Source organism: Procambarus clarkii, chromosome 61 (assembly GCF_040958095.1).
Source record: "Procambarus clarkii isolate CNS0578487 chromosome 61, FALCON_Pclarkii_2.0, whole genome shotgun sequence".
Lineage (NCBI taxonomy): Eukaryota > Metazoa > Arthropoda > Malacostraca > Decapoda > Cambaridae > Procambarus > Procambarus clarkii.
This window is the reverse complement of record NC_091210.1, coordinates 14,251,972-14,267,609: the sequence shown is the minus strand read 5'-3', so window position 1 is coordinate 14,267,609 and position 15,638 is coordinate 14,251,972. Positions and strand designations below refer to the sequence as shown.

Sequence of the window (15,638 nt, the reverse complement as noted above, 5' to 3'; positions counted from 1 at the left end):
AATAGGGAGATTTGCCCCCTCTGCTCTCTACCTCCCTTTCCTTCCTATTCCTAACCCCTTCCCTTTTTCCCCATTCCCCAACTTCCCCACCAATAGCTCCTAAGATGAGTCAAACAGGAGAACTTTTGTACTTTTTTTTCAAGTAAATAATAATAATAAAAATAATAATAATAATAATGTTTAAGAATAATGTAGGTTTCAGTCGAGTCTTTATTTGATTTAGGAAAGCTTTATTGTGAGATTTAGGAAAGACCTGGGTAAATACTGGTTCGGTAACGGGGTTGTTGATTTGTGGAACCAATTACCGCGTAACATAATAGAAGTAGGATCCCTTGATTGTTTCAAGCGCAGGTTAGACATATATATGAGAATTGGTGGATATAAAGAGGAGCTGCCTCGTATGGGCCAATAGGCCTTCTGCAGTTACCTTCTTTCTAAGTTCTTTTAGAACTTTAAAGTTCATTCTCAGTCAGCAAACAGGACTGGCCAATCACTCGGTGCCAATCCTGAGAACTCCCATCTACATCTAAGGAGCCACTACACCAGGCGTGTACAGGGGTGTCAAACAGGGGGTAGAGTGACTGACAGCCCCTCTCTGTTGTCTCTGTTGACAGCAGTGGGAAAAGGGGCGCTTTGGGTAAACATTGGAGCCTCACACATTCCTCAATTTACAGCCCCGCTCCTGTGCCAGGTAAGTCCACTACGGGATCACCATAGCCCGTGCTACTTGCCCCGCTCCTGTGCCAGGTAAGTCCACTACGGGATCACCATAGCCCGTGCTACTTGCCCCGCTCCTGTGCCAGGTAAGTCCACTACGGGATCACCATAGCCCGTGCTACTTGCCCCGCTCCTGTGCCAGGTAAGTCCACTACGGGCTCACCATAGCCCGTGCTACTTGCCCCGCTCCTGTGCCAGGTAAGTCCACTACGGGATCACCATAGCCCGTGCTACTTGCCCCGCTCCTGTGCCAGGTAAGTCCACTACGGGCTCACCATAGCCCGTGCTACTTGCCCCGCTCCTGTGCCAGGTAAGTCCACTACGGGATCACCATAGCCCGTGCTACTTATGCTCTACGGAACCTGTATATAGTGGCGTCGGTTAAGATCTTCGTGAATGAACCGGTTATAAGTAACTTTCGACTAATTAAAGGATTATCTAAATGGGACAGATGAAAAACTTAGCCAATACTTGATATACTTAAAGCGACTTAAAAGATCTGTCCTGGACCCTGATAGCTGAGTAGACAGCGCTCGGGATTCGTAGTCCTACGGCCCCGGGTTCGATCCCCAATGGAGGCGGAAACAGACAGATTCTTTCACCCTGATGCCCACATTCACCTAGCAGTAAATAGGTATCCTGGGAGTTACACAGCTGCTACGGGCAGCTTCCTGGGGATGCGTAACCAAAAGAAGACCTGGTCAAGAACCGGGCCGCGAGGACATTGAGCCCCGAAACCATGGCAAGGTATAGTTCGCTAATCTTCCAGCGCCCCGCTCGCTAGACAATGGAGATTAACTTAATTACCGGAAATTTGGGTATGATTTTTTTGTAAGAATCTCCCCCCCCCACCACCACCTGCTGGCTTCCTGTCCCCCATGCCCCAGGGCCCTCAGGTCCGCCCCTCGTGCCCCTGGGGGCCACCTGAGTGAGGACCCCATGTTCCCCTGAGGGCCCCTTATAGATTGCATGAGGGTCTCTCCTCACCACTCCACACTTGCCTTAGGGTATTGGGCAGGCTCCTGTGCCACCAGTGCCAACACCTGTACCACCAACAGTGCCAACACCTGTACCACCACAGTGCCAACACCTGTACCAGCAACAGTGCCAACACCTGTACCACCAACAGTGCCAACACCTGTACCAGCAACAGTGCCATCACCTGTACCACCAACAGTGCCAACACCTGTACCAGCAACAGTGCCAACACCGCCAACACCTGTACCACCAACAGTGCCAACACCTGTACCACCAACTGTGCCAACACCTATACTACCAACAGTGCCAACACCACCAACAGTGCCAACACCTGTACCACCAACAGTGCCAACACCACCAACAGTGCCAACACCTGTACCAAAACAGTGCCAACACCTGTACCAGAACAGTGCCAACACCTGTACCAGAACAGTGCCAACACCTGTACCAGAACAGTGCCAACACCTGTACCAGAACAGTGCCAACACCTGTACCACCAACAGTGCCAACACCTGTACCACCACCAGTGCCAACACCTGTACCACCAACAGTGCCAACACCTGTACCAGAACAGTGCCAACACCTGTACCAGAACAGTGCCAACACCTGTACCAGAACAGTGCCAACACCTGTACCAGAACAGTGCCAACACCTGTACCACCAACAGTACCAACACCTGTACCACCAACAGTACCAACACCTGTACCACCAACAGTACCAACACCTGTACCACCAACAGTGCCAACACCTGTACCACCAACAGTGCCAACACCTGTACCAGAACAGTGCCAACACCTGTATCACCAACAGTGCCAACACCTGTACCAGAACAGTGCCAACACCTGTACTAGAACAGTGCCAACACCTGTACCACCAACAGTGCCAACACCTGTACCACCAACAGTGCCAACACCTGTACCAGAACAGTGCCAACACCTGTACCACCAACAGTACCAACACCTGTACCACCAACAGTGCCAACACCTGTACCACCAACAGTACCAACACCTGTACCACCAACAGTGCCAACACCTGTACCACCAACAGTGCCAACACCTGTACCAGAACAGTGCCAACACCACCAATAACAGCATTAGACCTCACTAAACTCCCCCGAGCCCCAGAGACGAGCACAGGACCGGACATCCTTTTCCCCCAGGGGTAAACACCCGCTTGTGGGAGGGTTGGGGGGATGGGGAAGGGGTTGGAGGAAAGGGGGGGAAAGGAAGGGGGGTAGTGGCGTGTGCGTGAAGGAGGGAGGGGGAGGATGGGAAGGGAGAGAGAGAGATGGAAGAGGGGGTTAGGGTGGCGTGTGTGTGGGGTCGTGGTTTTGCCTGGAGCAGCGGAAGGTTATGTGTCAAAGGTCAGGTAAGGCAGCAGGATCCCCGCCTGCGGCACTCCACCTGCGGCACTCCGCCTGCGGGGCTCCGCCTGCGGGGCTCCGCAGGCGGGGCTCCCAATTTAGCCAGGATAACCCCCTTCTAACGATCCACCTTCTCACAAAGACCAATGGTCCGCAGACCAACTTAACGTGATGGGTTAATCTTAGTTTTTTAAGAATCTGGTTAACCGCTCAGAAGTCATTAGTATTTGTGGTGATTGAATTAGACTCTCTCTCTCTCTCTCTCTCTCTCCCTCCGTCTATCTCTCTCTTTCTCTCTCTCTCTCTGTTTCTGTTTATGTCTCTCTGTTTCTGTCTCTCTCTGTTTCTGTCTCTGTCTGTTTCTGTCTCTCTTTGTCTCTGTCTCTCTCTCTCTCTCTCTCTCTCTCTCTCTCTCTCTGTCTCTGTCTCTCTCGCTCTCTCTCTCTCTCTCTCTCTCTCTCTCTCTCTCTCTCTGTCTCTGTCTCTCTCGCTCTCTCTCTCTCTCTCTCTCTCTCTCTCTCTCTCTCTCTCTCTCTCTCTCTCTCTCTCTCTCTCTCTCTCTCTGTCTCTGTGTCTGTGTCTCTCTCTCTCTGTCTCTGTCTCTCTCTGTCTCTGTCTCTCTCTGTTTCTGTCTCTCTCTCTCTCTCTCTCTCTCTCTCTCTCTCTCTCTCTGTCTCTGTGTCTGTGTCTCTCTCTCTCTGTCTCTGTCTCTCTCTGTTTCTGTCTCTCTCTGTCTCTGTCTCTCTCTGTCTCTGTCTCTCTCTGTCTCTGTCTCTCTCTCTCTCTCTCTCTCTCTCTGTCTCTCTGTCTCTCTCTCTCTCTCTCTGTCTCTCTCTCTCTCTGTCTCTCTCTGTCTCTCTCTCTGTCTGGAGCCGTCTATGTCACAGGTTTTCATCTATGCCTCCTCGTCTTGGGGTTCCTGGCTATACACAAGGTTTCTTTGTCCACTTTGTTGGTACCAGTTAAATCTTGCATGTCGCTGACATGTCTCCCTCGTCTGTTATAGACGACGAGGGGTGTAGAAGGTGTCCGTAGATGGCGCCACTGTTGTCCACGATGCTCTCAGTAGTGGGTGTCCAGTAGAGATAGTCCACAGCAGAGATAGTCCTTAGTAGAGACAGTCCTTAGTAGAGATAGTCCACAGCAGAGATAGTCCACAGCAGAGATAGTCCACAGCAGAGATAGTCCACAGCAGAGATAGTCCTCAACAGAGATAGTCCTCAACAGAGATAGTCCTCAGCAGAGATAGTCCTCAGCAGAGATAGTCCTCAGCAGAGATAGTCCTCAGCAGAGATAGTCCACAGCAGAGATAGTCCTTAGTAGAGATAGTCCTCAGTAGAGATAGTCCTCAGCAGAGATAGTCCTCAACAGAGATAGTCCTCAACAGAGATAGTCCTCAGCAGAGATAGTCCTATAGACTATAGAGTCACTCCTTCCAGGACCAGAATGCATTAGGCATCTACCCATCCCCCTTACGAAACCTCTACATCTTTCCTCAATCTAGCCTTTGTTGACATTGATAATCTCTGAAGCACTACGAGACAGTTGACAATAATATTTACCTTGTGAATCTCTAAACAAAAGGAGCTATATGGTTAAGAAAAGATGTAGAGGTTTCGTACAAACAGGAGCGTCTTCAGGATGACGATCAGACAAGTCCCTTTGTATTCATTTTTCTTCTTTTTTTTTAAGGAAAACGGTTGGTGTGAATGTGATCTTGTGCAAGGTTGATCACTTCTCGCATACGTCGCCCTCGGCCAATCGTCGGGTGGCCATGCGTCTCCACCAGCCAATCACCGTCCAGACTCGTGACCATCAGCACCAATGAGCAGCGAGCACAAGACTACACGTGGCCAATGAGAGCACGCGCTCTGCCCGGGCGAGAATATATCTGGAATTATACTTATTCTTTCAAATGATTTACTTAATCAATTCCTTGAATGTTTTATGTAAATATAACATTAAAACACATGCGACAAATGATATATGTTTTATAATGCAAATATATTTATATAATGCTATTGAAAACGGCTTTGTTAGTTATATAGCGAGTCAAATTGATGGTTTTTGAGGTCGATGGTGAGCGAAACATTGTGGAGCGTCGTGTGGCGCTGGAAGTCGTGTGTCCGGCGCTGGACTCCCGCCAGAACGCCACGAGGCTCGGTGGAGGGAGGACGCGTCGTCGTGTCCTCGTCGCTCACACACGCTCCGTCGCCCAGTCAGTGTTTACCAACAATCTCAGCCTATTGTGCCCTCAGAAGTAGGCTTTTTGTCCTCTTGGATCGCCAGGAAACAGCAGCAATGGGCGTACAGCAACAGCCCCCGCTTGTTTCCAAGCCCAGACAGCCTAAGCCCGTCAGCGAAGCCCGAAGGGTAAGTTGTCGCTGGAAACTAGGAATCATAAGTTATCGTTGGGGTCTTCGGTGCTAGTTATCGCTGGGGTCTTCGGGGCTAGTTATCGCTGGGGTCTTCGGGGCTAGTTATCGCTGGGGTCTTCGGTGCTAGTTATCGCTGGGGTCTTCGGGGCTAGTTATCGCTGGGGTCTTCGGGGCTAGTTATCGCTGGGATCTTCGGTGCTAGTTATCGCTGGGGTCTTCGGGGCTAGTTATCGCTGGGGTCTTCGGTGCTAGTTATCGCTGGGGTCTTCGGTGCTAGTTATCGCTGGGGTCTTCGGTGCTAGTTATCGCTGGGGTCTTCGGTGCTAGTTATCGCTGGGGTCTTCGGTGCTAGTTATCGCTGGGGTCTTCGGGGCTAGTTATCGCTGGGGTCTTCGGTGCTAGTTATCGCTGGGGTCTTCGGTGCTAGTTATCGCTGGGGTCTTCGGTGCTAGTTATCGCTGGGGTCTTCGGTGCTAGTTATCGCTGGGGTTCTTCGGGGCTAGTTATCGCTGGGGTCTTCAGTGCTAGTTATCGTTGGGGTCGTCGGGGATAGTTATCGTTGGGGTCTTCGGGGCTAGTCACTAACTTGTCGACCAAGTCACTAACCTGTCCACCCGTCACTAACCTGTCCACCCGTCACTCACCTGTCCACCCGTCACTAACCTGTCCACCCGTCACTCACCTGTCCACCCGTCACTCACCTGTCCACCCGTCACTAACCTGTCCACCTGTCCACCCGTCACTAACCTGTCCCACCCGTCACTCACCTGTCCACCCGTCACTCACCTGTCCACCCGTCACTCACCTGTCCACCCGTCACTCACCTGTCTACCCGTCACTCACCTGTCCGCCCTTCACACACCTGTCCACCCGTCACACACCTGTCCACCCGTCACTCACCTGTCCGCCCTTCACACACCTGTCCACCCGTCACTAACCTGTCCACCAGTCACACACCTGTCCACCCGTCACTCACCTGTCCACCCGTCACTCACTTGTCCACCCGTCACTCACCTGTCCACCCGTCACTCACCTGTCCACCCGTCACACACCTGTCCACCCGTCGCTCACCTGTCCACCCGTCACTCACCTGTCCACCCGTCACTCACCTGTCCGCCCTTCACACACCTGTCCACCCGTCACACACCTGTCCACCCGTCACTCACCTGTCCGCCCTTCACACACCTGTCCACCCGTCACTCACCTGTCCGCCCTTCACACACCTGTCCACCCGTCACTCACCTGTCCGCCCTTCACACACCTGCCCACCCGTCACTCACCTGTCCGCCCTTCACACACCTGTCCACCCGTCACACACCTGTCCACCCGTCACACACCTGTCCACCCGTCACACACCTGTCCACCCGTCACACACCTGTCCACCCGTCACACACCTGTCCACCCGTCACTAACCTGTCCTGTCTCCTTGACAGATCCGGAAGCCGCTGATGGAACGGAAACGACGGGAGAGAATTAACACGAGCCTGAACGACCTGGCCTCTCTCTTGGCCGAGGCCCACCTGGTCAAGGGCGAGGCTGGCAAGCCCACCAAGCTAGAGAAAGCTGACATACTCGAGCTTACCGTCAAGCACATGAAGACCCTCAGAGACAGTGACGAAGACAGAACTGACGGCTCTGACAGTGCCGTCAACAGCTACAGGGACGGTTTCACTCGCTGCATGAATGTAGTGGAACAGGCACTCGGCAAAGCAGGCAAAGAGGCACTCAGGGAACGTCTTCTATGTCATCTTAAGTCTTGTCTAAAGACACTTCAGCTACCTACTATCCGCCAGGAAGAAATAGATTGTCAAACGGCCAATCAGGACGCCACTAACAGGCTTTCTGCGGTAACTGCATCGTCAGGCATTAAATGTGAGTCGCTGGTTGGTCTGAAGCCTGAGGTTGGCACTCCTGAGAGTGCCACAAGCGAGGCAGGGAGCCATATCACACTAGTGCCCACTCGCATGCCCTCAGGAGGTGTCTGCTTCCTCCTTCAAGGAGGTATCGACTCCAGTCTTCTCCTGCCGCTGGAGGGGGAGGTCACTGAAGGGATTAACAGCGGCTCCGACGCTTCTTCGTCTTCGTCGTGTGAAGGAGTCGTAGTGTCCCCTGTGTCCAGTGAGGGTTCCAGGACTACATCATCCACCCAGTGTCCGCCCATCTCTACATCCACCCAGTGTCCGCCCATCTCTACATCCACCCAGTGTCCGCCCAGCTTAACATTCACCCAGTGTCCGCCCACTTCAACATCCACACAGTGTCCGCCCACTTCAACATCCACCCAGTGTCCATCCACTTCAACATCCACCCAGTGTCCGCCCAGCTTAACATCCACCCAGTGTCCGCCCACTTCAACATCCACACAGTGTCCGCCCACTTCAACATCCACCCAGTGTCCTCCCAGCTTAACATCCACCCAGTGCCCGCCCATCTCTACATCCACCCAGTGTCCGCCCATCTCTACATCCACCCAGTGTCCGCCCAGCTTAACATCCACCCAGTGTCCGCCCAGCTTAACATCCACCCAGTGTCCGCCCAGCCTAACATCCACCCAGTGTCTGCCGAGCTTAACATCCACCCAGTGTCCGCCCACTTCAACATCCACACAGTGTCCGCCCAGCTTAACATCCACCCAGTGTCTGCCGAGCTTAACATCCACCCAGTGTCCGCCCACTTCAACATCCACCCAGTGTCCGCCCATCTCTACATCCACCCAGTGCCAGCCCACCTCAACATCCACCCAGTGCTCGCCTACACCCTCGTTCTCCACCTTCCAATCCGCCTCCATACCCACTCAGACCCCATCAACCTACACATTCATCCAATTAGAACCCACTTTCACATCCACCCAGTACCCACTAACCTCAACATCCACACCCACCTCCATACCTACATCGCACCAGTACCCACCCACCTACATACCCACACCCGCCCATTTCTCCCCCACAATTCTTGCCCCTACCAATATGTCTATCGTATACTCACCCGGATCAATAGACACACAGGAGTGTTCATACACTCCCTTAAACACCCTGGCTAGGACCCACACCAATCACGAATCAGTGATCTTAGCCTATTACACCCCGACCAATCCCGCCCACGCCCCGCCCACACCCCCGCCCAGTGTGTCTCCCCAGAGCTTCCAGCCCCCTTGTCACCTCCAGGAGTCAAGCGAGGACGATATGGAGACGGATGAGGAGGGTGACGTGGACATCGAAGTGGAATATGAGGGGGAACCTTATGATCTGAGTATGAGGCGAATGTGGCGTCCTTGGTGACTCTTTGGGACTCCTTGGGACCCCCTGGGACCCCTTGGGACTCCTTGGGGCTCCTTGGGACCCCTTGGGACCCCTTGGGACCCCTTGGGACTCCTTGAGACTCCTTGGGACCTCTTGGGACTCCTTGGGACCCCTTGGGACCCCTTGGGACCCTTTGGGTCCTCTTGGGACCCCTTGGGACTCCTTGAGACTCTTTAGGACTCTTTGGGACTCTTTGGGACTCCTTGGGACCCTTGGGACCCCTTGGGACTCTTTGGGACCCCTTGGGACCCCTTGAGACACCTTGGGACCCCTCTACGTGAACTCAGTAAGCTGAGCTCTTGACCCCGCAGTGAGCGTCCAGCAGATCGAAATGACTAAGGGCATTGAATAACCAAAGACATTAGGCAGTCTTTTTTCTTGTGAACAAACACAATTTACACGAGTGATGTTAAAAAGTTGGTTCATTTACCATTGAAAACAGTTCCATAGAGGGATTAATACCTTACTAAAAAATTAACACACCACTGTATAGTGGGATTTTAGTTTTTAAGAAAAGACATTACTTCATTTTGAAGCGAAATTACGTACCTGATAATATATATATATATATATATATATATATATATATATATATATATATATATATATATATATATATATATATATATATATATATATATATATAAGTATCTGGAGATTAAAGGATATATTTTTCTGTCCGGAAACTCTGGCATAATTTGAATATAATGTTTTAGTCTAACGTGAAACGATAACCTGTGATAGTAGGTGTTTGTAATGATTGAAGATAACATATCAATATTAAAATTATATAATTATTTTTTTTATTTATTGAAATTATAGTTTCATTAGAGATAATATGTCTTTAATGTATTTATATGTTATAATACTATAGTTTCTTCTGTGCTGTCATATTCGATGTATTTTTTTCATAGAAAAAGCAGGAATGTTTGAAAATTTCAAAGTTTTCCATTTTCACTGTGATAAATTATTTATTTTTTAATATTTTCCAATAAAATATATTTTGTTTGTATCCATGTATTATTACCCTCTAATTCCATATATATTTGTTCAGGAGCAGAAGTCATTTCTTCATATATCTCTCTCCCTCTCTCTCCCTCTCTCTCTCTCCCCCCCTCTCTCTCTCTCTCTCTCTCTCTCTCTCTCTCTCTCTCTCTCTCTCTCTCTCTCTCTCTCTCTCTCTCTCTCTCTCTCTCTCTCCCCCCCTCTCTCTCTCTCTCTCTCTCTCTCTCTCTCTCTCTCTCCCTCTCTCTCTCTCTCTCTCTCTCTCTCTCCTCTCTCTCTCTCTCTCTCTCTCTAAGCTAGGAACATAACTCAATGACATTGATATTTCACAAACCCACATCGAGCTTAAAATTATCACAACCATAAATTCTATATTAAATTTATATTTAATTTCCTTGGGTTGTGGAGCGACAGTCGTCACAACTCTAACATACATTCACAACCTCAGATACAGAAAAGTCCTGAACAAACTGTATTTAAACAATGCTTTAGTCATACAGGACTCAATGCTCCATTCGGTTCAGCGTCAATCCCTTCCCTTCTCTTCTACCCATTCGTATATTCATGCTAGAGGACCTAAAGCTTCTATGTGCACGAAATTAACTCTTAAGATGTCTAGGAGGTTGATCTTGCTCCTCTACTTCTCTGGTTGGTTATTAAAGTTACCGACAGAATGTTTAGCGAGCTGGCCCTCTTAAAAGCATGACTCGCTTACTTTGAAACACTTAACACGCTTTGAAACACTTTAAAGCAAGACTCGACCTAAGCTTCACTCTGAACCATTCTGAGATCGAGGAAATCTCTTCCAAACCAACTCATAATACCTTAAATAAAATATCTCCAGCTATATCATGAAAACTTTATTGAAATTTCTAAACTACTAAAAGCATTCTTTATTAGATATCTTGATGTTATAAAGTATCTGACCCATACCAAACTTTCATTTTGTAATTGTTGTCTTGACAAAATCCCTTGCAAAATGTTTTATATATTCTATATGGGACCAACCAGCAAACACCTTGAATAGATTTTTTTTTTAAGATATATAGAAGAGTTGTTACATTCTTGTAGAGCCACTAGTACGCGTAGCGTTTCGGGCAAGTCCTTAATCCTATGGTCCCTGGAATACGATCCCCGCCGCGAAGAATTGTTGTTACAACCAAGTACACATTTTACTGTTGAGTTAAACAGAGGCTACAGTTAAGGATTTGCGCCCAGTAAATCCTCCCCGGCCAGGATACGAACCTATGACAAAGCGCTCGCGGAACGCCAGGCGAGTGTCTTACCACTGCACCACGGAGACTGGTAAAGACAGAGACTGGACTGGTACTCTTCATTAGAGTAGGCCTATAGGCCCCATGTCTTTCATTGTTCGAGCCACACGTCACACCCTAATGACACCTATTGACGACTCACAATTGTTAATTGTGATAACAATTAACAATTGTTAATTGGCTTAGTTAATTGGCTTTAAGGCTTAGCGTTCTCACAATTGTTACTTCTCATCACTGTGTGGAGCCAGGACTATCTTGAGGTTATCTTGAGATGATTTCGGGGCTTTAGTGTCCCCGCGGCCCGGTCCTCGACCAGGCCTCCACCCCCAGGAAGCAGCCCGTGACAGCTGACTAACACCCAGGTACCTATTTTACTGCTAGGTAACAGGGGCATAGGGTGAAAGAAACTCTGCCCATTGTTTCTCGCTGGCGCCTGGGATCGAACCCAAGACCACAGGATCACAAGTCCAGCGTGCTGTCCGCTCGGCCGACCGGCTCCCCTAAGCGGCTCCGACTAAGCAAGTAGGGCTGTGTAGGGCACGGAAAGGATATGAGAAAGGGATGAGAGCTGGGATAGGAGGATGGAGTGATGGAACGGAACCCATCCAGTAAGACTAGCGGGGATCGAACGCCTCCCTGCAAGAAGCGAGACGGGCGCGGTACCGACCATTCGTTGTATTTGTGTATTTAATTGATGTCTTAAAATATAGTTTCCGAACAACAATCATCTAATGTTTCTAATCAATTTAGATGACTTTAAATGAGCTATGTATTTCAAGTATTTTATAATATATCTATTAATGTATCTATTAATGAATCTATATCTATAAAAGAGAATGTTTATCTGTCCAAAGATCAGATGTTTGGGGCTAGACTCATTCAACTTTTCAAGATGACACATGGATGGTAGGGGACTGACACGAACGGGTCTGGGTCGACATTGACAACCTATAGAAAGGATTAGCTTCTATTGCAACTCCCAGCGATACTAATAAAGCCTGAAATAGTAGTTGTGTTTTCCATAGAGTTTTTCATTAACCTGTCAGCTGTTCATATGTACATATTACGTGTACTGAGAGAGTGGTGAGAAGAGAGAGGGAAATATCAGTTAAATATCTGATATAAATAAATATTTAAATAGTTAAATATCTAAATATCTGATAAATGTCTGAAATATCAGAGAGAGGGACGTTAGGGAAAAATGCCAAGCCATTACGACTATATAGCACTGGGAAGTGATCAGGATAAGGATTTGGGATGGGACGGAGGGAAAGGAATGGTGCCCCAACCACTTGTGGACGGTCGGGGATTGAACGCCGACCTGCATGAAGCGAGACCGTCGCTCTACCGTCCGGACCAAGTGGTTGTATATTGCAGAGATAACGATGAATATAACAACAGAGGAAGACTGCACAAAGTTAAAGGAATGTCTTGAGAAACTCCAGGATTGACCATACACACGGATGCTTGAGTTCAACCCCAATAAATGTAAGGCATTGAAGATGGGGAAGAGAGGAAGAAGACCAGAAGGTGTCTACACTCCTGGCAGGCAACTCCTGGAACCTGAGCCAGAAAGAGACGTAGGAGTGGATATAAATCCCTAACACCAGAGGCACACATAGACTGGGTGACATCAGCAGCATATGACACGCTGGCAAACACTAGAACATCGATTATAAAAGTAAACCTGGACACCCTCGAGGCAATTTACACATCTTTCATTAGATCAGTACTGGAAGATGCTGCACCAGCCTGGAACCCATACCTTGTGAAGCATAAAAGTAGAGAGGATTTGCGTCTAGTTCAGTGATAAAGCATTAAGAATTATTCTATTAGAACAGGTTGAAGGAACTGGACCTCACACCTTAGGAGGACAGACGAAACGGAGGGAAGATATGACCACGACATACAAGATACTAATTGGAATAAACAGCTTGGACACAGACAGCTTCTTTACATTAGAAAGTATGACAAAGAAGACACAGAACGGGAAGATAACATGGATAATAATATATAGAAAATGAAGAAGTCAAAGATCCAGAATAATAACAATCCAAAATAACAGTTATAGAACAGGAGAACATGGCAATGAATAGAAGGTGTAGGAGGTGTTGGAGGTGTTGGAGGAGGTGTAGGAGGTGTTGGAGGTGTTGGAGGTGTTGGAGGTGTTGGAGGTGTTGGAGGTGTTGGAGGTGTTGGAGGTGTTGGAGGTGTTGGAGGAGGTGTAGGAGGTGTTGGAGGTGTTGGAGGTGTTGGAGGTGTTGGAGGTGTTGGAGGTGTTGGAGGTGTTGGAGGTGTTGGAGGTGTTGGAGGAGGTGTAGGAGGTGTTGGAGGTGTTGGAGGTGTTGGAGGTGTTGGAGGTGTTGGAGGTGTTGGAGGTGTTGGAGGTGTTGGAGGTGTTGGAGGAGGTGTAGGAGGTGTTGGAGGTGTTGGAGGTGTTGGAGGTGTTGGAGGTGTTGGAGGTGTTGGAGGTGTTGGAGGTGTTGGAGGTGTAGGAGGTGTTGGAGGTGTTGGAGGAGGTGTAGGAGGTGTTGGAGGTGTTGGAGGTGTTGGAGGTGTTGGAGGTGTTGGAGGTGTTGGAGGTGTTGGAGGTGTTGGAGGTGTTGGAGGTGTTGGAGGAGGTGTAGGAGGTGTTGGAGGTGTTGGAGGTGTTGGAGGTGTTGGAGGTGTTGGAGGTGTTGGAGGTGTTGGAGGTGTTGGAGGAGGTGTAGGAGGTGTTGGAGGTGTTGGAGGTGTTGGAGGTGTTGGAGGTGTTGGAGGTGTTGGAGGTGTTGGAGGTGTTGGAGGTGTTGGAGGAGGTGTAGGAGGTGTTGGAGGTGTTGGAGGTGTTGGAGGTGTTGGAGGTGTTGGAGGTGTTGGAGGTGTTGGAGGAGGTGTAGGAGGTGTTGGAGGTGTTGGAGGTGTTGGAGGTGTTGGAGGTGTTGGAGGTGTTGGAGGTGTTGGAGGTGTTGGAGGTGTTGGAGGAAGTGTAGGAGGTGTTGGAGGTGTTGGAGGTGTTGGAGGAAGTGTAGGAGGTGTTGGAGGTGTTGGAGGTGTTGGAGGAAGTGTAGGAGGTGTTGGAGGTGTTGGAGGAGGTGTTGGAGGGGGAGGTGTAGGAGGAGGAGGAAGAAGAAGGTGTAGGAGGAAGAGGAGGGGGGAGGAGGGAGCGGAGGTGCCTGGGGGCAGGAGTGTGGCTGGTGCTGCCTTGATTACCGCGCGTGCTGGGGGAAGGGGGGGTGGTGATGGAGGAAGGGGTCAGCGGATGGGGGAGGAGCGTAGGGGGGAAGTGGTGCCGGTAACAGGTGTAATTCTGGGCTGGTCTGGTGGTGGTGGTGGTGGTGGTGGGGGTGGGGGGGTGGTGGTGGTGGTGGTGGCTATCGGAGTAGTGGTGGTGGTGGTGGGGGTGGTGGGGGTGGGGGGGTGGTGGTGGTGGTGGTGGCTATCGGAGTAGTGGTGGTGGTGGTGGGGGTGGTGGGGGTGGTGGTGGTGGTAGTGGTGGTGGTGGTGGTGGTGGGGGTGGTGATTGTTGAAGGGGTGGTGGTGGTGGGGGGGAGGGTGGTGGTGGTGGTGGTAGTGGTGGTGGTAGTGGTGGTGGTGGTGGTAGTGGTGGTGGTGGGGGGTGGTGGTGGGGGTGATGGTGGTGGGGGTGGTGGTGGTGGCTATCGGAGTAGTGGTGGTGGTGGTGAGGGTGGTGGTGGTGGTGGTGATTGTTGAAGTGGTGGTGGTGGTAGTGGTGGTAGTGGTGGTGGTGGTGGTAGTGGTGGTAGTGGTGGTGGTGGTAGTGGTGGTAGTGGTGGTGGTTGTCATATCAGTACTAACCTAACAGAGACCATGATGAAGTGGACCCTAGCTCTCTCCCCCCGGTTTACTGAAGGTCAATTTTTGTTGGTCAAATCTGGCTTTAAAGTTGTGATTGGCTTCTGTGGCTTGGTAGAAGCCTTCTGTGGCTTGGTAGAAGCCTTCTGTGGCTTGGTAGAAGCCTTCTGTGGCTTGGTAGAAGCCTTCTGTGGCTTGGTAGAAGCCTTCTGTGGCTTGGTAGAAGCCTTCTGTGGCTTGGTAGAAGCCTTCTGTGGCTTGGTAGAAGCCTTCTGTGGCTTGGTAGAAGCCTTCTGTGGCTTGGTAGAAGCCTTCTGTGGCTTGGTAGAAGCCTTCTGTGACTTGGTAGAAGCCTTCTGTGGCTTGGTAGAAGCCTCCTGTGGCTTGGTAGAAGCTTCCTGTGGCTTGGTAGAAGCCTTCTGTGGCTTGGTAGAAGCCTTTTGTGGCTTCCACGACAATTTTTTATTGAATTCTCCTTCATGATCACCATCATTGGGTACGAATATTTTTTCTTTTGTTTTTTCCATCAAATTTTCACCTGCGTCATCTTCTTGTATCTTAATGATTTTCTTTGTAAACCTTGCCTATTTCTTTCAGTATCTTGTATGTAGGGATCATATCCCCCACTTTTCCTACTCCGGGCCTGAGAGATTTATTTCCCTTAATATGTACGTGTAGTTTAGTCTCATTCAGATAATTGTTGAAAATTTGGGTTTCAAATTAGGTTTTGTGCTGCATAAGGTTCAGAGTCCCTTGTTGGCGTTACATATGCCCTTTTTGGCCTCATATAGGCTGTTTCCAAGGCCTTGTTAAGGCCTCTAAATATCAT

General features: G+C 49.7%; 2 protein-coding genes across 2 annotated transcripts; one reads left to right on the top strand and one right to left on the bottom strand.

Moving 5' to 3' along the window:
• The first annotated feature begins 5,216 nt into the window (after positions 1–5,216).
• On the top strand, positions 5,217–9,298 carry LOC123774304 (uncharacterized). Its single transcript, XM_045768457.2, has 2 exons — positions 5,217–5,431; positions 6,870–9,298. The coding sequence occupies exons 1-2, from the start codon at positions 5,360–5,362 to the stop codon at positions 8,712–8,714; spliced, it is 1,917 nt and encodes a 638-aa protein (XP_045624413.1). The 5' UTR covers positions 5,217–5,359; the 3' UTR covers positions 8,715–9,298.
• Positions 9,299–14,868: 5,570 nt separating this feature from the next.
• On the bottom strand, positions 14,869–15,336 carry LOC123774251 (calcium-binding and coiled-coil domain-containing protein 2-like). Its single transcript, XM_045768400.1, has one exon. The coding sequence runs from the start codon at positions 15,334–15,336 to the stop codon at positions 14,869–14,871; it is 468 nt and encodes a 155-aa protein (XP_045624356.1).
• Positions 15,337–15,638: the final 302 nt, after the last annotated feature.